The following is a 26,212-nucleotide window of genomic DNA, read 5'->3' as shown; positions in this document are numbered from 1 at the left end:
TCAATTTGATCAAAATTTAATAGGGTTTTGTTTCACTTGTGCTATGAAGTTCCAAGTTCCTGCTGCACGTCTGAATCTAAAGTCTGCACTTGTGTTAACCGTTAACCGTTAACAGTTTGAGATTAGATCGGAAAACATCTTACATCGTATAAAGTGTGAACACTCTTCATTGATGATTGATTAAACTTATCTTGGTATCAGCTGAAAATATTCAGTGTGAATGCTGCACAGTTTGATTGAACCAAAAAAAATTTCTCACATGTAAAAGGAACACTAAAATGTCAAATCAATACCTCTGTAAAAAAGCTATTTTTTTTAAAGTGTGTCAACTGTGTGTGTGTGTGTGTGTGTGTGTGTGTGTGTGTGTGTGTTTGTGTATTTTTGTCCAGGTACTCCATTGACAGAAACACAGACTTGGAGCGCTTCTTTAACGTGGACGCTCTGAGTGGGGTCATCAGCACGGCCAAGCCTCTGGACCGAGAGGTCAACGTAATTCATAACCTCACCATCTTCGCCATTGAGAGCCGTAAGTTGACTCACAGCACACACTTTTAAATCTGTCGCACCTGTCAGAGCTGACTGTTGACACTCAGCAGTAAACTATCCCTTTAACAGATGTTTGACAGCGAACAAACAAAACACAACGCTCACCAGCAACATTTGGTGTCAAGTTGATCTTCCACAAATAGGCTTTTCTGTCTTTTTTGAGATGTTTCTGATTAACATGTGATACAACTTGGGATAGACAGTAGCTGAAGAAGTGTCAATGATGAAACCAGCACCTTTCTGAAAAGTTTTCAACTAAAAGACTGCACAAAAAAGCCAGAGCACTCTGAAAAAAGACCCTGGGTGCAGGAGGCTACATACGCTCTCCTCACCGGGAACAATTGAAACAAGATGTTGGCGCTCATTAAAAAAAACCAAAACGCTAGTAGAAACAGATTATTAAAAGGTCTTTATTTTAAGACAAGTGGACGCCAAAGAAAACATTAAAGTCAGTATTTTCCACCAACCAACTGAGCAAATGTTAGCTTGATTAGTCATTTCATCCTGCAAAATTGATTCCCTCTGGCAAGAAATGATAATCCTTCTTTTGTTTACCCCTATTAAAATTTAAGGACCCACTGTTTCAAAAAGTTCTAAGAATTTGTAGTGTTGTATCATCCATCAGGATTTAGCAAACAGTCAGTGTACTTGTTTGAATCTAAGGTTTTGTATGCTTTCTCATTTTCCTTTTATCCTCTTCATAATGTCTGACAGCCTTCTGTGCAGAGGGCATTGTGGTTGTTGGGGTTGTTGTAGGGCTCTTGGGGAATGTTAATGCACACACAGGGCGGTTGTTTTGACCTCCACATGTCCCTGAGCCGTGGGGACGAGATGCTGACTAAGGGTGGGCGATCTCACCCACGGGTGAACTATGTTAATGTGATATGAAAAAGTGCTGCCCGCCTTTCTGTTCATGTCTCAATAGCTCGAAGGACACGAGTGCCTTTTTTTTTCCTCCTCCGGCCTTTGCATCGTTCCGTTGCCGTCATGCAAACACAACGGACAACAATCATCAGCACAGGATCGGCAGAGCGCTTTCGACAGCTGCGTCACATCAGTATAAGTTAAAGAAGACAACCAGCCTGTCAGTGCTTCTGCTTTCACATCTTCACACTCAACACTGTGTGAGGAAGGGTATTCATCTTTCTTCAAAACCTTTTTATCACTCTTTGCTTCAAAGATGTGTTTTTATTTACATCTAACAGCACACAGACGCATTACTCGGTTGATTCCCGAGTGTGAGCGCTCGCCCGATATAGCAACAAAGAGAAGGCAGCATATAATAATAGCCATATGAAATGTCACAACAGTCCCTCATGCATGAGGTACTGGCTTCTGACACATAGTGACACTTGAGCGCTGTTTCCAGCTGAAAACATCTTTGAGTTCACTGAGTGGCTACAAAATCCACTGCCCCGTGTGCCTGATGACAGTATTTATAGTAAATAGGTTCTTTGTAACTGAAGAGAGTGCAGGGACTCTTTGGTTGAGGGATGTTGTGCATTTGAGCTGCAGTCACTCACATTTCATCCGCTCTGGCCAGACCGCGGCAATGACAAGAAGCCTGTGGCCCGAGGCTCCACGCGTCCTTTTTATCACCATCAAATCAGCCGGCCCGAATGTCACCGCGTCATCTCTGGCCGGCATTGGCGGCGACGCCAGGCTAAATCATCATCTTGCACTCAGACGAAGCCATTTAGCCATCAGTGTGTGTCAGGCAGACAGAGGCGTGAAGCCACACAGTGCAAGATGGCTCGTCCACACACGCAGCCTCTCCCCCGACAACGAGTGTAATCACTTTGGCTGATCCGCAGCAGAGTGGGTAAGGACGCCAGCTGTTGGAGGCACACTGCATATTTCATTACAACAGCACTTTTTTTCTGCCTTCTTTGTGATTAATTAAAACACATGAGAAAGATCAATATTCCATAAATTGGCCGAGTGCACCAAGGCGAAGTTAAGGCAGAATTAAAGCAAAGAAAGTTTGCTGAAAGCTTTGACACAAACTCTCTTCTCTCTCTTTCTCTTTCAGAGGACCCAACCCAAATTGGAAAAGGCATCGCTCTCATCACAGTGCTGGACATAAATGATAATGCTCCGGTCTTTGCCATCGACTATGAAACTCTCCTCTGTGAAAACGCCATGCCAGGACAGGTAAGACCCAGAAACGGCTCCGCGGTCGGTCCAGCCTTCCTTCCTTTTTCTCTCCCCACGCTTGCTTGAAGTTTGACTCACAAAGACAGCCCGCTGACTCTCAAAGCCATTAAAACTCTTTCTTGTTCCTCAAAACAAGTCCACTGTGCACATATCCACTTCACAGCTCGAGGTCATCCCAGGGAGACTGCATCATTAGTATGAGACACATCCTTAAGATTTAATAGCAGGTATTGTAGCTGTTATCGTTCATTAGAGATGTTACTCTCCTTCCATACTGTCAAAGCAGACTAAATTAATGACAGCGCTTGACTCTGACTGTGGTCTTAATCCAAAATAATATCACGGCGTAATATGATACCTCGTGCTGCTCTGCCGCGGTTTGACTTTCCGTCCTGAAGCTTTGTGTAATTAGATGATCGCCACAGAGGCCAGCGGGGAGGAAAAAGCATCACAAAAAAGCGACCCGGAGTGATTTGAGGGCTTGAAGATGTAGTGATCCAGGGAAAAGGAGAGAAAAGGAGGCATGCATCGCATTTTCCCTGTGTTTAGCATTTGGCCTCATTGTTGCTAAATGACTTGTGTGTCTGCGGCGGCGATTCATCTGCTCTTGGCATTTGGAAAATACAATCAGAGGCGAAGGCTAAAGGAGGCGTGTCGACCTGAATAAGTACAATTGATCAGAATGATGCATTGTATTGGAAAATGGCTATTAGGCCCTTTTAAATATGTTATTTGCATTCATATTTCGGAGTTGTTTGTCACTGTGCTCACGGGAGGGTGAGCAAAAATAGCAAATGGTGTCATTTGCAGGAATAAGAGACCATATTTCATGTGTGCATTTGTTTGTTGTGGTTGACCAGGATGTGTAGCCTCACAGGTGAAGCTTCTTGAGGTTGTTGCTCGCTGTGTTGTGTTTTTCTGTTTGTCTCTTGTTTGTTTTGTTTAGACTAAGGGTTCGTACTGTTATGAAAAACCTGAAAAATTCATGGAATTTGCAAATAATAGTTCCAGGCCAGGAAAAGCTTTGGGGAAAAAGGCCAACATTTTTTCTTTAGAAATTGCCATAAATAAAAAAAATTACCCCCCACCTTTTTTTTAAATCGCCAAAATTATTTCAAGAAAAAAAACACTGCAAAAGTGCAAAAGTGTTAAAATAACAAAAAACAGCCATTTTTTCAAATTAAGAAAACGTAATATCTTTAAAGGAAAAAAATTGCCACACTTTTTTCTTAAGAAACAATATTTTTTTTAACTTGTATGCCCCTCCCCTAAGCCCCCTCCCCAAATAAAAACATCGGTTCCTCCTAGTACTTAAAAGGTTATTTGACCAACCTCCCTCTTTTGCACCACTCCCTCCCCTCTCATAAATTACAAACAGTCCCTTCGTTATATTCATATATGCAGTTCTGATCCTGTTCTAACTTCATTATTGTTTTAAATAATATACATTTCAAAAAGCTATCATATAGTGATGAAAAAGACTGATAAGGAGCATTGATGGCCGTTTCAGAGTATGTATGGTCTTTAAAATGTGCCTCAAAGTCATGGAAAAGTCATGGTAAAAATTTGTAAGAACCCTTAGACACAAGATCCTAAAAAATGAAGTTCAGTACAAACAATTCAACCCACCTTGAGGTATTTTGAGATATTGCTAAATCTAAATTTAATTAATCAGATTCTAGCCTCAGGGCACAGAGTATTTGCTGGAATAAACATTGCCTCTGAGTTAGCTGCCATCATTATTGAAGAATGCATTTCTACCGCGGCTGAATGTCTATTTTTGGTTAATGATGCTGCCACTTATCCTGAGATGAGTGTTGTTGCTCAGTGATATCAGATTTAGAGCAACCCCGGCAACCATCTATCACCCATCAATACACCCTGACTTTCAAATTCAACAGATAATTTGTACATTTCGCCCCACTAGCGCCTGATAAATTACAGCGCAGCACCTATGACAATACTGAAACAAAGTAATTCCCCAACAATCAAACCGGCCCCCAGGACATAGCAACAGCCATGGCCCATGACAGCATCATCAGCAGGAAAAGGTACAGCAAATCTGTAATTACTCAGCTGAAGCAGACAGATTGCTTACTCAATGCCAGTGATAGCTGAGCTGTGAGGTCCCCCCTAGGTGTAGCTAGGAGCCACTCTGCTGTAAAAGGCGAGGAGCTGCTGGTGACGGAGGCCTCTGTCCTCATCCACCCCGCGAGGAGACGTGCTGCATTCAAATTGTGTCCAAACAGTCTTAAAGTGGTGCAGTCGTAAAATGAGCTGCCGTAGCTATGGGCGAGTTTTAACAGTGTATGTGTGGAAATGTTTTTACCTTCTTTATATTCAACTGGAGGGAAATGTTCCAAACAATATCTGACTGATATATTTAGAGATATTGCTTCCAAGTTTTTCCCAAAGATTTGCATGCAGGCAGGTAGTTGGCAAGTAACTTAGTAAGTGACTTGGCCTCGACAATCAGAACAAAAACAAGACTATTATTTAAAACAGTTCTGGAAAATGTATGTAAAATAAAGACAAGCAATTAGTAAAAAATGTCATTTCTCGCATTGTTTATCAAAAAAGCACAAAATTCAAGTGAAATTGATTTTTTTCTTTGGAAAAACGCTGTGAAAATCTGTCACTAGTAGCACAAAGTTTTTCTGATGAGGATCTCACATCAGGTATTATTTTTCCTGAGTTACAGAATGCTATAGCCACAAAATGACCATTTGCATATAAATGAGTCATGTTGTGTTGCTGAATCCGTCAAAACATCAGTTAACGAAATTTCACACTCGTGCAGCTCATTTATACAGCTGTATGCTCAAACACACGCGATCTTGCAAAAATCTTACTATTTACACTGAATTGAAAGTGAAACTTATCTTTGTTTTCTTCAAAGACAGACTGCAACACGAAAAGGTTTGTCAGTATTGTAGGTAGATGGCGGTCAGTGTGCTCCCTGTTTGGAAAAATAGACAAAGCATTGCATTGCTTTGGATTTGGGTTAACAGTAAAATGTATATTAGCCATCTAAAGTATCCAAGTAGAACCCCAGGAAGACTAGCTGTGCTCGAGGGCACAGCTAATTGGGATCCTAACAAATAAATAAATATCATTCTAAGTGGACGTCATACCTAGAATATTTTCACGGATTTACCCTGCTGTTTCCTCTGGTGCTACATTTTCTCAACTGCATAACTTCCATGTTGCTACCCAAAATGCTCAGCTGTATTTTAACGCTATTTCAAAAAAACCTGAATGACATCTGTTGCAACAAACATCTGAAATTGATCCCTGACGTGAGAAAAAAAATGAAGCTGTTTAAAGTGGACAGTGGTAAAGATGCTTTGAATATTTTACAGTTGAACACCAACAGCAGAGTTTTTGTAGGATTTAATGGAAATTAATAGTTTAATGGTTTGTTTTGATACGTGAAACATTAAAAAATAAATACAAGAAGAAAAGACGGTCATTTGTGACTGAGGAATATAAACTGACGCTCACAATGCAAAGAGGAACGTAAAGTGAAGAGGAAAGACAAACTTAAATTTGTTCCGAGCGATTCGGACGACACACAGTTTGGGGAATCCAGCAGCTGATAAAAACAGTTCGGAGTGTACACCTTGCTCTGCTCTGGTGCAAAACTTGGTGATTGAGAGCATTTGTTACTTTCTGCATAACATGAACCCACTGTATGTACTCCACTAACAGGCTGGAAGGAGCCAGTGGCAAAAAAATCAAAGGGCAGTCAGTAACTGCAGGACAGCAGGGAGAAAGCAGCTGCACTGTGTCCAGCGCTTCAAATTCTGCGCGAATTTGTTGGCCAATGAATATACTGACAACAGGTCAAATCTGTAATCTCGCAGTAACTGCTTGTCAGTTAGTGTGTCCATTTGTTCTCCTCAATAAAAACAGTTACTCAGCCATAGACGGTAGAACTTTGAGACATATGCAACAAACACAAGTCTTTGTTATGATTTTTTACTTGATACGTCTTAAAGAAATCACACTTTTTTCTGTAAATTTAGGACATTTGCTGAGTGTTCTCATGGTGTAAAATACTTTGTCATACTAACAAAAATGATATTGGTATTGGTAAAAAAAACAAGTTTTATGGGTTTTTTTTCACGTTTTCTCAACATTTAACTTGTGAAATATCTAAAAATCACATGATATTATACAAATTTGTGACATAAAAAAATTATAAAATGCAGCAAACAACTGGGTGCAAAAGTTGTTTTTCAAAAATGGCATGCATTTTACGAAATGATCAATACATAAAAGCATAAAACACAAGTGAAATTAATGTTTTCAAAGTGTTACATATTAAAGCCATCAATTTCATGTGAATGCTATGAAGCCAGCACGTAATTTTCAGAAATTTCATGTGTAGAGTTTGCAAAAACTTTAAAAAAAAAAATTTAATTTGTGGATGCTGTTAAATGCTTTAAATATTTTTTATTATGACTTATTCCATATTTCATGCATTTTTTTTTGGTATCTAACTACCTCTGTAACTATTAGAGTTTAGCTTGCAGCTTTTCTTGTCATGTATTTCAGCTCTTAGCTTTTTTAGGTTATGCAGCTCAGCTTTCATATGTGCCATTTTCGGATGTTACGGGCATTTTGTTTTTTATTTCTGCATTTTCAGCCAAATCAAAATAAAGACCAAAATTCAAGTGTACTATACAGGTATGTGAATTTTCTAACGTGGAATGTGTTTTACATATGATATAATACGTGAAATTGTTATTTTCACAAGCAATTTCTCACAAGTAGCCTGTGAAATATCTAATAATCACATTTGCTGATGTCATCCTAATGTTTAAACTTCAGCTGACATGATAAACATGTGAATTTGAGTTTCACTTGTGTTAATTTCGCATGTGCTTCACCTGATTGTTAGAGTGAATGACCTTTATAGACAGGATGTGTTTGTTCTCATTTCTATTTTCCCACTAATTCCAATTTCTATTAAATCCCATTCAAACACAGCCGTCTGTTTAGGCCACACTGACGTGCGCCGGTGGGACTGCACCTTCTGACTAAATAATGAAGGCAGGCAAAATGGAAATTTCATGATGAAATTTACACCCAAAAACACATGCAGAGCAAAGGGAAGCAGAGAGGTTGACATTTGAATGCAAAACCCAGTTTGAATTACAACTAGGTGTTGGCTCTCTGTTAGCAGACAGACTGGGTGGACTCATAACCTGTCAGATGTGCGCTCCACCGTCTCCCTGATTCCTAATTAATTAAAATGCTCCTGTTGTGTACTGTATGTCCGGCCGTGGAAGCACACAACAGTTGGCTGCACTAACTGCGTCTGCCTCCCTGTAAAGCTTTGTTAAAAATCTTAGGCCGCCCACTGGCTGTCACGCCCATTGGCTTATTCACAGCTGCGACAAAGATGAAATAATAACATTTGCCAGTTGGGGCCGGGGTGACTCGGTGGCTCTATAGCACAGAATAACAGGGAGTGCGGCGATGGAATAACCTGCCATTTTTCAGGCCTAATTAAGGCCGTCTCGTGGCACTGGCTCTCTCTGGAGATGCCACTTGTTACGGATCATCGGTGCGTCTGTCTTCTGCCATAATATTAATTGATATTATGATGGGGTGGAGGGGGCAGGGGCAGTGGGGATGTTGGGAAAAGGGGGTGTGTGTGTGGGGGGGGGGTCACGTTGTACAATCACTTCAGTGTAACCATTACATACATGAGTGGACTTGGCATTCTGGTGCTCCCAATCTGCCTCCTTGCCCCTCCCTGCACTCCTGCAGCATCCCCGAGGAGGCTCAGCATCCTCCAGAGATTCATGAATGTTGGGTAGTAAAGAAAAGGAGTTTTCACGCTGTGGGAGAGTTGAAGGGGAGACGTGAGGCAAAGATACTGCGTGAGGTGAAAGATATGTTCTGAAGATATTCTTAAAACAAGTTACTTTTGCTTCAAAATTTATGTAAAGCCCCCTACTTTTGTGTCATAACTCAATGAAATCAAAATTCATTATGTATTTATTCTACAATAAAATCGTAAGAGTCTGCAGGAGTGTTACTTAAAAGCTCAATAATTTGCAGCCACTGCAGCAGTAAGATAGTGTTTCCTGACAATTTGTGGAATATTGTGTTGTATAAAACCACAGACAGTAAAAAAGACACAGAAATGATCAGAGATGCCCAAATCCATAACTGAAGATATTTGTGCAGACGGGCTGGAGGTTATTACAAGGTCTAAAATGTGTCCCTTGTAGTGTGTAGGCTGATTGAAATGATGGATTAAAATTCATACAACTGAGCAAATCTAAAAATTTATAATTTTTAATTTTACTCTATTTGTTTTTTTGGTGTTCTGTCTGCTGGTAATAATGACTGGGATTGTTGAACAGTCACTGAGTGTAGGTTGACTGCAGGTGGAGCTAGTGGCGCTATGGCGGGTAGCGGAGAGTGTACGAAGATTTAGAAGGAGGCCGTCGCGTGCAAAGGGTCCTTGCATTCCCATAAAAGATGGGGAACAGAGTGATGGAGGATTATTGTTTTCACATGCGTGATGATGGAGTCCCCGATGATGATGGTAGTAGGACCAGGCCGAGAACCCAGACCAGGGCAGCGGTGTGATGGAGGCAGCCAAAGGCTCTCCAGTGGTGGTGGTAACCGTGAGACCTGGCCGAGTGGAGGGCGTACTTCTGTGTGTTTCCATGGAAACGGAGATAGCAGTCGCTAAAAGCTTTTTATTTTGTGAGCTAATTGCCTCAAAAGATGAATATATTTTGATTATATATATATATATGTGTGTGTGTGTGTGTGTGTATTTGATTATATCAAAACATCATTTGAGCACTTCAGTGATGACTGACTGACCGATTGACTGCATCACTGTCGTGCTTGAGCACACCTTCTCGGGCTTGCTTTTTTCTATAATTGAGGAAGTTCCCTAAAGGCATTTTTGAAATACTGTGTTCACGAGAATGGGACGCACAGACAGACAGAAGGACATACTGCCTGGGAGACAACTAGCAGGCGAGGAGGCATAAAAAAATACATCGCTATGGCTCAGAATGTCCCGTCAACGCTCAATTTTTGGACACTGAAACTCTCCTTTAGTCATTCATTTACATATATTTACCCGATATTGAAAACATATGGACACACAAAAAAAACACAACTTCTGGTCAAGAGTCTTTTTGTTTTCCAAACTACTCCACTTACCATTTCTCCTTCACTGCCTCCAATGTCACGTCAATCACACAACCAAAAAAAAAAAAAATTCACGCCTCCAGTCTTCATCCAAATTATCAGTTTATTACAGGTGTTGCATCAAGGTGGGGATAAAAACGGATATGTCAAGGAGCAAAGGGACGTGAAAAACAGTAGCGTGTGGCAGCATACTGTTTGTTCTATAAAAAGATGGGAATATAGAGAAAATTTAATCTCAGATCTCACCAGGCCTCTGCAGGTCTTGCCTGTCAGAATCACGCCAAAAAAAGCACGTGGTAATCGTGATAATTGATGTAAAATGAGAGAACCGGCTTATGAGGCATGAAAACGGGTTGAAAGATGACAGTTGTTTAATGGCACATATTGATTGCCATGACAAAGTATTTGTGTGATGAAAGCAGGGTGGGATGTGTGAGTGGGTGCTGTTGATCTGTCGGTGCGCTAAGTTACAGATGTCACACTGGGGTGATGTTTTAGGCGTCGATGTCATAGGAAGGGTGTGAAAAACGCAGGGGCCACCTCTTCCTTCCCTCGTCAACACACCCTCCCTCCAGTGACAGCTGTCTTGTTGCCATAGCAGCGAGTGCCACCTATGTGATAAAATGCTTATTTATACTTTTACTTCAACTTTTCAGGGGCCTGGCTTCATCTGGTTGACTATCTGGTAATTATACTTTTAAGACAATGCAACACATAAGCTATAGATTTTTAGAGAAGTAAAGGAGTAGATTTTTTAAAAATGCAGTGTTTACTGTGCTGATGTCAAAGAGGGGAAAGTGTTATTCAAGCTCGTTATCTCTCAGATTTTTCACACACCAAAGCCTCTCAGTCTAGACGTGCTAAATTAGCTGACATTTCTCTCCTCATTATAGAGGCCACATTTCTAACCGTCTCTCTCAAGAGTCGGCACAGCAGTTCATTGATGCTTTGTGTCATAGGTGCAATGAATTATGGTCATTGGAGTTAAATAAGACACTTCAGGTGTTTGGGAGGATTAACTTGATTGTTTTGTTGCACACACCGCTGAGAACACACTTGTTTTAGTTGGCAGGATGTTTTGGGGTTTTTTTGTGAGTATTTGGTCTGTGAAGGTTTGGCTCAATCGTCCAGGTGGTACGATGTCTGGAGAAATGTGCATCCAAATTACCAGCCTGAAGTCTTCAATCAAAAAATAACAGACTCATTATTTGGCTTTGGATTAAGGACAGACGTGTTTTTTGATTTCAGTCGCAGCTAGTATCTAGGTCTCCCTCAGTAAAATTAGTTTAACACCTGAAGTTTCATACTAGTTCCTTGGTGAAACTTAGTGTGGAGAATATACATAAATAGTCCTTAAAAAAATATTTTATTTATTTAACAAAATATGCTTAATTGCTCATTGCTTCTGTTTGCAATAGAGAACTTTAGCCAATTAAAATATCTTAACCTGGAAAAATGTCTAATTTTCTGTTTTAGGTCAGAAAACTTCTAATTAAAAAGAAAAAAACAAGACAACATTTTTCGAATTACTTTTTTTTAAGTTTAAAACTTGACTTTTATTCATGCCATGTGCTCATTGTAACCAGTGCTGTAAAAGTATATAGATTTGATATCCAATCAGTATATTATAATGCTCATTGCAATAGTGAATCGACTCAAATGTAGGCTAAACCTCTGAAACCTGAGCAAATTGATTTGATTTCTTTCAAAAGCATGGGGAGAACGCCACCAGTAACTTAACAAGACATGGCATTATAGTTTGAAAGAAATGAGTAAGAAGTTACAAGTAAATTACCTGTTGAAAAGAAAGAAAAAAAAGAAAAGAAAATGACTCAAAAAAGATACATGTACACCTTTTTTTGTAACATGATTTTAAAAATTGTAATGATAACAACTATAGATATAGCTTCATGGAAAATTTTTACTGTGTTTTTCTAAAACTAATTTTCAGGGTGTTTTCTTGTCAACTTTTACTGATTTCCTGCAATTTGTGGGACATTTTTTTGCATAGCTCCTCCTTGCCTTTTCCCCCTGTGTTTTTGAAAGAAATCAGTTTGCTAAGGTTTTCAATGGGTTAAATAATTTTGTTACGCTGTTGTTGTTGTTGTTGTTTTTAACTCTGCCTTATAAGATGACCCTAAGTGTTATTATTATTATCATTATTATTATTATTAAATAGCTTATGAAAGTCGTCTGAACGCAGCACGAGAAAACTGATGTTGATCCAGGTTTCATTGTGTCAAGTTTTAATTTTGTGTTTTAGATGATGCAGGGATTTTTCTGGCTCAAAATCAGGCGGAGGTGGTGTCAGCCTGGTCATGTGAACACACAAATTTTGCAAGCAGCAAACTCCGAGGCTAAAAACATAAAGCCAACCTGAAGTGCCAAAAACTGCAGTTCCTCAAACAGCCACTAGAGGCTGGCTCCCAAACTGAGTAAATCCCCGTACACCTCCATGCTTAAATCCCCAACTTTACAGATTTACAGCGTGGTACAAAAAACGATTTTGGTTTCTGTAGCTAATTTCAACATTCATGACAACTTTGCAGGGGTGACTTTTTTTTTAAAGATATATTTTTGAGGCTTTTTCACTGCCTTTATGTGATAGGACAGTTATAGTGTGAAAGGGGGAGAGAGAGAGGGGATGACATGCAGCAAAGAGCAGAAGCCGGACTCGACCCCACAGCCGCTGTGGTGAGGACACAGCCTCTGTATACGGAGCACGTGCTCTACCAACTGAGCCACCGGGCGCCCAGAGGGGTGACTTTTTATACCATTCACTCGTTTACATTTTATTAGGGCTAAGATCCAGCCCTCGCTCCTCCACAGCACCAGCCACCCGCCCAAATATGGTCACTTCAAGTTCCAAAAAAACCAAGATGTAACGGCCAAAATGCCAGACACGAGGCTTCATAATGGCAGTCTACAAACGGATTGGTTACATCGCAGTAGCTACGTTCATTATTTTCACAGTCTATGGTACCGTGGCTGGCTCATGCAAACGTGTTTTTTAAAAGTAAAGTATTTTAGGAGTTCTTATAACGTGTGAGCTGTTTTTGGTGACAGTAAAGTGCATAAGAGTGAAGTTATTGAATATTTTTGTAGCGTCTCTTTGGTGTGACACTTTTCGATGGTGTCCAAGCAGCTCTGAGGAAACGTAGGTTTAGCTCATTGAATCCTTAACTACAGTTGGAAGGAGGCGTTTGTGTTTTAACAACATTTTGCGTATACGTTATTGATCCTGGAAGTTCAAATCTGTGAATATCTTCCCACCAAATTGCATAAAGCTGTGTTCACAAATGCCATTTGCCATTTGCAACGGCATCTGCAAGTGCCGTTGCTATAAAACTACAAGAAAACATCGAAACAGAGGAGCAAGAGTCTAATAATGACCTCATCATTTTTCCTCCATGTTTATAGGGCTGCTATCTGCTTTGCTGCAGTTCACCCAAAAAGAGATTCCTCCTTTCTTCCTCTTTTACTGAGTTCAGTTAAAATATTGATGTTCCATACCTAACCCATTGTTTTTTTAAACAAAATATACCACAACTGAATTAAATTACTAAGTGTAAGAAGTATGTAGAGTGTTTCAAATTTTGGATCAAGAGATATTTCAACTTGGGACTAAAAATCACTTTTAAATACTTGATGCTGGTACAGATAGATTTCCATTAATAGTTTTGAAGTTTGAGACCCAGCCCTAACTATATCTGTAATGCTCCTTTTTAATCATCACGTCATTATTCTATTTAATTAGCTTTGGTCCCAGTTTTGTTGTCATTGCACAGAATATAGATATGTAGACTGCTAATTACAAGTGTTGATAACTGCCTGTTGTCACCAGTCGGTTGACAGCTCCTTCTGACTTCATCACTTGATTAAAAATAAATGTAGTCACCTTTTTTTTGCCTTTTCTTTTAAGTTGATGACAGCGAGGTAAAACAACTTTACATGCAGCACGAGGAAATCTGTAGAAGATTTTTTTTAGGAGTCTGTAGAAAGGTCCTTCATTTACATGCTTATGACATCACTTAATCTCCTACCTGTGTTTTTAAATATGTTTTAATTCAGGGATACATGGCATCACTCAGAAATGTCATGATTGTTAACTGTAAGTGAGATTAACAGCATAGTAGAATAGGGGCGCCTAGTAACTCAGCTGGTAACGCGGATGCCCCATGGCCTTACCGCAGCAGCCACAGGTTAGACTCCTGGCACACCCAAAAATAGTAATAAGAGTAGAAACCTTATTTCAACTGCATTTATTTGCTTATTTTATTCAAAAATTGTTCTTTTTTTGTGGTTCATGAATTGCTGTGATTTTTACCTTAAAGCGGTATTCCAAGAAATTAGTTATGCAAACATTAAAGGCTTGCCAGGCATATATTTAAAAAATATTGGTCAGAATTAACAGAGTAGATGCTGAGATATGCTGGCTTTAGTCCCCTGAATTAGTGAAGCTTCTGGATCCGAATTCCCCATAAACAACTACTGCAGATTACCGCAGAGTTTTACCCAAAGTTAAACATTTTCAGTTCTCATTTTTGATTTGGAAAATGGATAAATAATCACAATAGACATTTAGTGTTGGATTTATCACTATGGGTTTATTTTACAAATTCTCCAAAAAGACACTGCAGTTCAAGGCTGGATTACAAAGCTTCTAAAATAGGTGGAGTCCTTATTGGAGCGACAGGATGGTTAACATTAGCTTCTGGGCTAAAATGAATAAGTCTCTTTTGCATGTAGTGTTACAAAGACATTTAACGTTAGTAATGTTATGTTTCACACGACATCGTTGAGCCCAGAGTTAACTTCTATAGTGTCGGGTGTCAGATTTTTCTCATCAGCCCTAAGTGTTGAGACAAACTCGTGCACACAGCTCAGCTGGAAAAGTGTTACAGTGTGCAGTTTATTTTTGGATAATATAACATAAGAGATCAAATTTCTTTTTCACTCACACATTCCACTTGCCTGAACAAAGTTTACCTGCCAACCACCTTGGCTGGTAAGTCAGAAAGTTAATTTTGGACAGTGACAGTAGCCCAGAATGATTGGCTTTAGATTTTTGCATTTTCACGTTGGTCATCGTAGTTAGGCCCTTTTGAAGCTTAGCACACTCGAGAAGTTTAAGCTCTTCAACCTCACTGCTACATGCCACTAAACCTTTCAAGTTAAAAGTTGAAAACTGAATGCAAGTCACAGCATTTTCACAACCTTTGTAACAATGAGTGTGTGTATGGAAATGTGTGTTCATGCCTCTGTTGTTTGCACATTCTCCTCCTCCTCTGAAGCAACAAACAGAGACACCTTTGTCCTTTTATATCCTTTTTGATCTGACGTGCAGCCATGTGTAAACTCAAAAAACCTTTAATTCTGTGATTCATAGGCCTCCTCAGTCTTGCCTTGCGACAGGCACCAGTCTGCCGCTGCCGTTAATGTCTTTCAGCCAGAATTTATGTCTACATCCATGCCTCTCTCCTCCTGACTGCTACTCAACCCATTAGAGAATTCCCCACCAAAGGTTCTCCGGAACGCCTTGCATCAGAGCCACACTAATGAAAGGCATTATACATTACAAAGTGTTTGATTTAAGGATGATTTACAGTCCTTTCCCTCAGCAGAGTGGAATGGAAAACCTTCCCAGAGATAAGCTCCGAATCCATCTGCAATATTCAAAGGACATCAAAGGGTTCAAATTGTGTATAGGATTCATCGTCGGTGTAAGAACCACAAAGAAAGGTTTCTATCAGATGTGAAATTTCCATAACAGAGTGAGAGGCATGTGAGTTATTATGATCCCAGAATCAATGGCAGCTTTCATGATATGCAAGCGAGGATGCACACACTGCACGTTTAGGTGCTCTGCGGTGGTGTCACTGATGTGTTGCTGACACAAACATCACTTCTCTCTGTATGTACACACATCCCAAATGTTCTCCTAAGAGAGCAAATAACCTTTTTGCATTCCTGCTCTAAATTCCCCTTGCGCTGCAATACCAAAGAGTAAACAACAAAAAAAAGCATACTTTGTGATTACTTTTGCTGATGAAAGAGCAACTATTTTAATTTTGTTAAGAAACAGAGTAAAATATTCATGAATTTTCACCCCGCCTGCCAGTTTTAATAATTGGCAGGATGTCGTTTACCACCTACACCCCTAATACCTGACAGCTTGTAACCAGCAGCATTTAATCACAGCTGACAACTGATAATCCATGTCTCAGCACTGATGGATCATTGGCTTTTATTTTTTTTCCTCTTCCTCGCCCCTTTTTTTAAATTTATTTATTTTTTTATAATTTTGTTTTTGTCTTGATGTTTGATGCAGGGCTGGGAGATGTGATAATTTAGTGTGAATTGCTTTAAAGAATCTCTTGGATCCCGTCCACGGGTGTGAGTTGTCACCGGGTTGAGTTTCTAGATTGCCTACAAAGGATTCAGGAGGCTTGATCTAAATTTATAAGGACACTGCTGCAGTAACTCCCACTTTGATGGCCGTCGTGGTGGCTATCATTTGTCGTCCATATGGCATGTATGTGTGTGATATGCTCCTCCTGTACAGCGTGTACTGAGTGAGATTTCTCTTTTTTTCCTCTCTTTCTTGCCGGAGCTAAAAGCTGCTGCACAGAAGAAATTATTTTTTTTCTTTTTTATTTTGCTTAATAGAGATAACTTGATTTCCAGATACTATGTTGGTATGAATAAAAAAATAATTACAGCACATGCTGGTGGGTGTAAATAAATTGGTTTATTTGGTAATTTGATTTCCTGCATTATTTATAGTTGTCAGCGCTGCTATATAATAAAAGGGAGGAAGATTCTGTTTAGTCCCGGAGTTCAGAGGCAAAATAAAGTGGGCCGAAACAAATGGCGCTCACTTGTTTAACTCACAGATATGAATGCTTGTCTTGTATCGCCTCGAGCAAGAGCAGTTCTTATCATGAGTCATTTTCCTACTTGTAATAATGAAGTTGGAGCGCCTGACTGCATAGCTCACGCATTTATTTTGAACAATAACGACAGTCAGAGGACTGACCTCACACGGAATTTATTTATTATATTCAGGCAGGTAAATGTGACTGTGCTTTAGAGATTCGAGTCAGAAAAATGTGTGTACTATTTATGATCCATTAAAGGTTCTGCATGCAGCATTCACAGGATTAATAAAGCAGCAAACGATTATTTGTTATGCAAAGATATAGGGTACTGGCGTCCCTTGCAAAGAATGAAGTTATGCTCCCTCTATGTGTTGTTATTGAGCAGTATTACACAAGAGGGTGTGCTATAACTTCATTTGAGCACGGCAGTGATGCTTGCAGACCTTGGTGCCAGCACCTTGGCCCTATCTGCATCACTGTCATGTCAAATGACATTATAACACACCTTATCGTGTAATATTGCGATCATGCAACTATTACCAACAAAATAAAATGTATTTATGTTTTGGGGCAATTAGCTCTCAAAATAAAAAGCTTTTTGTGACTGTTATCTCCATTTCCATGGAAATAGACAGTCTGACGAATAACTGGAGACCAACCAGTCATGTCAGTAGAATCCTATATGTTATGAAACTCCAGCAAATAGGTCGAACCTTACTAACAACCTGCAGACATGTTTTCTAGTTCCTATTGAGTCCACTGGCCAACTTATGCTCATGCTTCCCATCCCCAACTAAATAAATACACCCGATACAAACACGGAAATGCTTGCTCAGTCTTGTTATTACTAAGATATGTTCTTGAAAAAATAATTTTCCATATACAGATTTAATTACTACATCAGCAAGCTTTACCTGTATTTTTGAGATAGGAACCACCACGTCACCAGCACAGCTGATGGAGGATACCAGAGGGTGTTTGGAATTTTTTTTCCACTTTTTTGGCCTATATGTAAATTTTCAGTGCCCTATATAGCAAAAACTGTGGCTGCAAAGGGAAACTTGTCTGGATTGACTAACCAGTTGACCAACAGATTGATCTCTAGAGCTGAAAGTTGTAGCTAGAATAATTCCCAAAGTGCACAGCAGTTTTCTGCTGTTTCAGGTGACTTTACTCCAGAAACTAATTGTATTTTTTTTATTTTTATTTTTTATGAATTTTAGAGGACTGACTTAACAGGATCACGTAATGGCATTCACCCTTATGACTTTGTAATAATTTCCAAAAATCGTGCTCCATTGGTTGCTATTAATGTGAATTAATGGTGAAGGTACATGACATTGCAGCAGTTCTTTTTAAAAAACAGAAAATTGCCTGAAATACAACTTTTTCTGATCATAAACTGCTGTCACTGTGGTGTTAGTTCATTGTGTATTTGTTGAATTATTATATCAGTAGGATTTGTTTTAGACTTTTTCAATGAAAATAAAGTAATTACTGACGTAAATCTAGTGTGGAACTGATAACATTGATAATAGTCGGGGAAATCGATAAAGTTCAGCCTGATCATTTGAGGTGATGCAACTCTTGCTGAAAGAAAACGCTCAAATTAAAGTGTATAGAAAATGATTATAAGTAAGCTTAGAGAAAAAACACAAAAAGAAGATTTATCACCCAAAAGCAAATTTTGATGACTATTATTTTCATTTCATCTCTAAAAAAAATATCATCCTAATGCTTTACATATGTCATTTATTTCACTAACAACTACTGTAAATAAACATCTCTACCATATTGTACCACTACCACATGCGTCTCTGTGAATGTTTACAATAAAAGAACATTCAATGCTGATAATTTAAAAACTGTGTGGTCAGTTGAAAGAAAATACATCATTTAATTTATTGTTTTTAGTGCCCAAAGGTGCAATGTAAGGCCAAAACATCATTGTTTTTTTCTGTGTCGGGCCATTATTCCACTGAATGGATGTTATGGTCTGAGGTGCTGGGCGGAGAGATTAGTTGCTGGACAATGATTTGCTTCAGAAGAAATCGCTTCCCAAAACAAAACACTTCATCCATAAGAGGATGCCAAGCTCTTGCCAAATAAGCACTTACTGTACTTCAAGAGATAAATGATGCTAAACCGCAGCCAAACATTATAAAACAAATTTTTTCCCATCAATCACATTCAAGCTGATTCCCTCCAGTTCACTCACACTGTTGTGGCCTTTTAAGAGAGATTTATAACTCCATGTAAATAAATATACAATGCTTTTCTTGAAATTGATACTATAGTTCTTAACACAGGCACACATTAAGCAATTTACAGCTTCAGTTAACAGGTAATCAGCCGATGAGATGAGATTAAGACCACGAAGATAACTCATCTTGAATGTCTTGTTGTCCTCAGGTGATCCAGACCATCAGCGCGGTGGATAAGGACGAACCTCTGAGCGGTCACCGTTTTTATTTCGCATTGGCTGCACCTGTTGCCGGCAACCTCAACTTCACCCTGCGAGATAACAAAGGTGCGACAGCCGTCTGGTTTATTTCTCAAAAACACCTGGTGTTACTTTTTGTTTTTTTTTTATTTTCTGGTAGAAAACGTCTGACAGAAGTCCAGGGTATCTGTAGGTTTTTTTTGAAAGCATTGGATTTCTAAAAAAAAAAAAACTGCCTCGGAGGGTATAAAAAAGTTATTTGTTTAATTCATAAAAGTCTTAAATCTTGTTTCCTGTCTGCTGTTGGCAGTAAAGTTAGATAGAGAGTGGTTTAACTGAAGCTATAATGAAAGTTCAGCAGTCTGAGTTTGACAAATCAAGGCGATTTACTCCAAAATAACAGTCTTTTTAGGGGACTTGAAATACATTTTTACACAAAACGATGACTGTGAATTTTGTCCCTCATTACTTTGAAACCTCATTAGGAAGGGATCTTTTTATGGGCAATATTAACAAGAGGAGTGATTACCACAAGAAAATTATCAGTAATAACTGATGGGAAGTACTGAAAAATGTGATGATATAATAAGGCTTTTATCCCTACTGGTTTGACATCTTACTGAAATACTTTCAAATTTAACTTAATGCATAAACCCTGAATCACCAACTACTCAGTTACAATTATAAAACAAAGTTAAGAGCTATACTTGGAGAACATAAAATAAGATGAATTAACAGGAAAAATAGGGGTGAACTAACAGTCATAATAATACTAATAATAATATCTTGTATCAGTTAAATTTGGGGATTTTTGTTAGTATTGCAAGTGTGTGAGAGAAAAATGTATAGTAAATTAAATAATGATTGTAACAGACTAAAAGTAAATTTAGCTTGATGGTAATAGTAAGGGAGGAATAAAAAAAAATATAAAATAAATTCAATAGTTTGATATTTTGATAAGTCAGAAATATAGGGGATTGGCAGGAGAGGTGGGGACACTGGTGACACCAGCTGAAGGGGGAGGTTGTTATGGGAGTGAAGATATATGTCTGTGTGTGTATATGTGTGCATATATATATATATATATATATATATATACACACAACTGGGGCCCGGCATTAACTTAAACTTACACTAAACGTCTGCGTCCCTGTTGAAGCTTCATGTGTCAGATCAACCCTGTTGCTGCTAAATCAAAAACTCCCCTGAGAAAATTGCCAGTGGCCTCCGGAGTCCGTAAAGAGTGTTGGTCAAGTTAGGTACGGTCTATTTGCTGCTTACTTCCTTCGAATTGAGCCTGGCAGCAATGCAATTGACACTTTGGCCATTGCTCACACAGGCTCTCTATATCTGCCCTGCATCTGGACACAATCTCCTCCGCAATCTGACTCAGAAGGAGGAGTACTGAGTAACTGGTGCCTGCCGGCGTGCCCGGCCGTGCCAAATGGAGCCATAATTCTGCCATGACAATGCCCTTGCTGCCCTTTTCTTTGTAATTGTTCATCAAAACTGGATGCAAAAACAAACTTTCTGCAGCAACTGGAGCACAGCTGAGATTTGTGCCACAACATCATGGTCTCCAAGTACCTGATCATAGTATAACTTAACCTAAGAACCTTAACACACAGGCTAAAAGCTGCCTTTGCATCCGAGTGATTAGCTCACCACCTACACGCAAAGCAGTGGGCAGATGAAGAAAATTAGCTTCTGATATAGAAAAACTTTGTGTATAGCTTTAAGACTGTGCAGAGCTGAGAGTTCCTTTGAGGTGAATGCCCTGCATTTAGTGTTTTGTTTTAGCTCTTGCTCTGTCACATTTCAGTGGGAGCAGCAGCAGCCAGGCTGTGCAACAGTAATCCATGTGAGTGCAGACCTGTCGTGACATTGTGAACTTTAATGATCACCTCTCAGCAGATTAAGAGCAAGTTGACTGGAAGACGGTTTTTGAAAGCTATGTTTCAGGAAGCTTCTCTGTGAACATACACTGTTTACCTTTGAATATGGTCAGTATCTACTGCCTATATTTACGATAACGTTCGATTGGACTGATTTGATTGACAGTGTCCAAATGACCCACCAGTGTTGCCAACTCTGATCAAAGTTGCTCTGATTAGCTCCAAAGGTTGCTAAAGTCACCAAGTAATGCCATATGCTCACTTGCATAATGGTGACGTCCTTGTTTTTGTATAGTTTATGGAGGTTTGAGGGTTTATGCAGCACAATGTGATTGTGCTTTTGAATACTTGCACCCGGTGCAAGATAAGAGGTAGAAGCCCCTTTTAAACTGCCTCCTTAAGGTGGGAATATCGTGCTGTTATGTTGCCATTCTGTGTAAAAGGTACATACCCAGAATGGTGGGACAGCGTTGTTTTTCCTTTAAGGGAGGTAGCAACAGCAGTGTCTATGTGAAAAGGACAGCTTACAGGATGGGATCATGGGCAAGACGGGTGTGACATTTTGATGACATGTTATGCATGTGACCCACAGCGGGAGTTTAAAAAACAGCTGGTAGCAGTTAGGGGCTTACACAAAACAGTGGAACGGCGACTGAAAATGTTATGTCACACTAGAGGTCGCCGTTCTTTTGTTAAGGCTCATTTATGCTCCCTTTACGTACAAAATTAAATATGTCTGTTTCAAACCTAAATGTCACTGATGTCATATTTCCATGCGTCTTTTTTAAGTGCATACAAATAATCAAATACAAAATCAACAAAGCAATGATATTGAATCAGATATTGTATAAAAGTAAAAAAACTACAATAATGAACATAAAGATACTTTTTAAAATTAATGAATAAAAAAGAAAACGAGAAGAAGAAAAACAGGCGTCCCAAAGTCAAAAGTTTCACACAACAAACAAACAAGGCGAAGGTTGACGAAGTCGGAATATTGTACCTTTTAAAGGGAGCAGCTTTGTAGACGACTATTATGTACATCCCTACATGTGGACGAGGAAATTCTTTTCACTAATTTCACAATATATTACTATGTATCACTAATTCACTCCATTCTGGTATTGTTTAAATTTCTTCGTCTTGTACAGTCATATCTCGCTTGAACTATGCTGCACTGCCCCCATAATCTACAGTTGTTCTGTTCTGTTTTGCCCATATATGTAAACTTTTAGAAAACTTGCAAAAGTATGGACGAAATGAATGCAGAAATCCATCTCCATATGTAACGTTGAGACAGACGGAACCTCAGACGACACGCCCATCACACCTCTTTTGCTTTCATGATGCCAACGTGGTTTTTATTCTGAAATGGGACATTCTGCATATGGACTACTTTTACTTTTGGTACTTAAATATACTGTAAGCATATTTTTATGCCAGCACTTTTGCACTTGATATTTTGACAAAAAAACCTAACTTATAACTGAGTATTTCTACTCTGTGGTCCTCCTGAAAAGATCTGAGTACTTTCACTGTTCAGCAGTCTCATAAGGATAACATACTGGCACTTACTGCTCTTTAACACTGTAATGGCTTATAATTGATTTTATGTCTTTTTTTTGTCTCTTGAGAAAAAATTATAGACACCACCAAATGTTTCACGTTTATTTAACAATACAAGAGTTTTTATTTTCAACCTGTAGCAATTGTTGCCAACCAACTCTGTGTTTTTCTTCACCCATGAGAACATTTTTGCTGATTTGACTAATGTGGCATTTACAAGAAAAGCCATCTCTATATTCATTTTTGCCTTGTTCTTGGACTCAAACAGCAATCTGAATATCAATCAGAAAAACAAAGGAGTTGTCCTTCAAGGAGAAATCTACATTTCAAGTGTGACTGCTCAATTTGAAAGTGCATTTCAATCTATTGAAGTAGTTGTCATGAAATGGCTCTTTTTTTCCCCTTTTTTCTTTTTTAGCTGGTGTAACGGCATATTGTTCTCTTCTGGCTGCCACTTTCTCTCTTGTATGCTGAGATTTCATATAAGATTTTTACCATCAAACAAAAGCTGTTATTAGCCAACAGGTGGCAAGACTAGGGAGAGATGCCACAGTGTGTCATATAATGAATTGTGTTAATGACACCATCTGTTAAGATTCCAGCTTTTAATACTGTAAAATCATCTCACATTGCAGCGCTGAAGCACAGCTATCATTGCAGACTACAAGTTAAGCCTCCTGCTAGTCATATATATGCAGTTCATTGTTCATTTGAAGCCTATAAAGTTGCAAACGGCTCTCTAGGCTTTCTTAAAATCTTACCCATGCATTTTTTTTCCTCTTTGCAGACAACACGGCGTCCATCCTGACAAAGCGAGGTGGTTTCAAGAGACGGGAGCAGCCTATTTATCGGCTGCCAGTGTTGATCGTGGACAGTGGTACTCCTGCCCTCAGCAGCACAAACACACTCTCGGTGCGAGTGTGTGACTGCGACTCTGACGGCGTGGCCTTATCCTGTGGAGCCGTGGCCTACACTGCGACTGGCCTGAGCACCGGTGCCCTCCTGGCTATTTTAGGCTGCATCATCACGCTTCTGGGTAAGATCTATATGACCTCAGTGTCAAAGACTCAACTCCAACAACAACACCAATTTTTGCAGCTGGAAAGGTTGGTATAAAGCTCAGGGTGATTATTATTTTAGAGGTGATCTTTGCAGCTTTGCTCATGGTTTTTCTTGCCTCACCGGCAGTGGTGGAAGAAGCATTTAGATCCCTTACCTTCACAAAAATTGTCATACAGCAGTTATCAAGGAGGAATGGCTACAACAGTCGTGGGACTCAAAAGCACGACTCAAGGACACAATAGAAAGCCTTTACTGAAGATACCAGAGTACAGTACAAAGGAGTGAGTCGAAAAAAACAAGGAGAAAGTATCCAAGCAATGCTAAGCAAGAGACTGAATCAAACTACAGAAGAAAGGTTGAGTAACACAAGGAATAAATGCTGGATATATATATATATATATATATATATATATATATATATATATATATATATATATATATATATATCCAACAGCAAGTAATGCTAGCCTAGCTTGTTTTTAGTGATAGTCATTTACTATAATTCATTTAGCAGAAATGTTAAGCACCCCAGGCGATCTCCGTCCAGCCAGCTGACACTGTGTTTAGGTTTTTTGTTGTTAAAAAAGTAGGTTTCGTATAAATAATTCCTCATTTCAGCTTCATGCTTCTGCCGGTCTTCATCCACTGCGGTGCTTTCCAAGCGAGCATCAGATATAAATAGAAACATAGCGTCTGATGAAAAGTTCAGCAAACACACCTGCAGCCAGTAAGGACACATAGCTACCCTTAAAAACATGCCTGTTTGTATCAGGCCAGTTGCTTACCTGTGGTATTTCTGCGTTATCGAGAACTGCTGATACAAACAACACACTCAACACTGTGCTTCCTTTGGGTCCTGAGCAGCTACAGATTTTAAATTATGTTTAGATAAGAGAAATATTTTTTAAAAAGTTGGAAAACATGCTTGACAGCATATTACTTACTTACTGTGCTACATAAAAGGAAAAACATTGTAGGCCTAGACTGGAGGAGTGGCGGGGCACAACCCGGACAGGTCAACAGACTATCAGAGGGCTGACCACTCAGGCACAAACGGGGTAATTTTCACTCAGTGATACAATCCGAGGCCAACCACAAATATGCTTTAAATGTAATCATTAAAAATGTTTAAACTCATTCTAAACTTTTCATGTTACCAATGAAGAAATGCTTAAATAGGTGTTATGTGGACTCTGCTTTTGGATTTTTTGAGTCTTGCTGCAGCATTTTGAACTAGTTGAAGTTTAGAGAGCTTGTATTGAGTGAGACACAAACACAGGGAGTTTCGAGTCAACTAAACAGGATGTAATGAAAGTGTGGATGACAGATTGCAGATTCTTAGGAGATAAAACAATATTGAATTTTCAGGATATTACAATGTTGTAGAAAGCACGATGAACAACAGATTTTACCTGCTGGTCATGAAGTTTTTGTAAGTTTTCGAGTTTCCCTTTTTTTTGGTTATGTAACATTTTGAAACCAGAGCTTTTACTTGTATTTTTTTACACTGCAGTATTACTACTTTTTCTGAAGTAAAATATCTGAATACTTCTTCCACCATTATTTCAGACTGACAGCACCTGAGGATGAGCAGCTCGGGTCTTATTCCAGCTCATGTCTCATCCAAAATAATACAATCACACGCAATCACTGCCTCAATTGCTACCCACAGATTGAAAGAGGTCTTGATGGAAGATCAGAATAAAGGATTGCACATGGGCTGTTAATAGAAGGGAAGAGGGCAAGAGGGGTGAATATGCACAAAGAGGAAAGAGCGAAAAGAAGGAAAGAGGCTGATCCAATTGGGCAAAACAGACTGATGGGGACAACTAAGGACACACACACACTCACACACACAAACAGAGACAAGGCGACTTGGAGGTATATTAAACTGGAGGCCATTAGTTCTAAGCCTGTGGCCTGAGGCCATGCCGTGCTGAATAGAGCCAGCTTTCATTAGCGATGCTGGGTTCAGGGTTGCACTGACACATATTTCCCCCTGTTGCTCTTTTGAAGTTTTCATTTATCAAGAAAAGCATTCTCTGTTGCAGTAAAAAGAAGGCAAACTTCAAGGGGACCAGAATAGAAAGCAAAGTTTGACCCCCATCAAAGAGCTCATTTCAGTTATTGTATATGCTGTTTGGATCCTCCTCAGCTCTCAATGAAGATCAGCTAAGCGTTAAACTACGACTCCACTCTGATGTGGTTACGCTTTGTCTGTGGGTTTATGAGCAGTAAAGCAGACAGGAGGTGACGGCTCAGTGCTGTATCCATCTTTAAGGTTATGTTAATGAATTCTCATTTACAAGTCTCTTTACGTAAATCTAGGAAACACCTGTCCTTGAAATGCAGTATTACATACAGCATGACCTCCACGAAATACTATAATAAAAACACAGTGAAACGTTTCTGGGATAAGGCACCATGAGAGCTCCTTTAGGAGGGAAAATGATCTAAAATCTGAAATCTCA

General features: G+C 39.2%; 1 protein-coding gene across 5 annotated transcripts in view; it reads left to right on the top strand.

Annotated features, from left to right (window-relative positions):
* The window catches only part of LOC121960971 (cadherin-7), a 185,082-nt gene that overhangs the window by 148,008 nt on the left and 10,862 nt on the right, over nucleotides 1–26,212 (top strand). For all 5 annotated transcript variants that reach the window (XM_088072008.1, XM_088072009.1, XM_088072010.1 and 2 more), the window contains 4 exons: nucleotides 390–526; nucleotides 2,579–2,700; nucleotides 19,188–19,305; nucleotides 23,467–23,715. In XM_088072008.1, coding sequence (XP_087928134.1) covers nucleotides 390–526; nucleotides 2,579–2,700; nucleotides 19,188–19,305; nucleotides 23,467–23,715 — 626 coding nt within the window. The remainder of the gene's footprint in view (nucleotides 1–389; nucleotides 527–2,578; nucleotides 2,701–19,187; nucleotides 19,306–23,466; nucleotides 23,716–26,212) is intronic.

This window comes from Plectropomus leopardus, chromosome 21 (genome assembly GCF_026936395.1).
Source record: "Plectropomus leopardus strain MGB_pleo_1.0 chromosome 21, ASM2693639v1, whole genome shotgun sequence".
Taxonomy (NCBI): domain Eukaryota; kingdom Metazoa; phylum Chordata; class Actinopteri; order Perciformes; family Serranidae; genus Plectropomus; species Plectropomus leopardus.
This window is presented reverse-complemented; position numbering and strand designations above follow the sequence as displayed.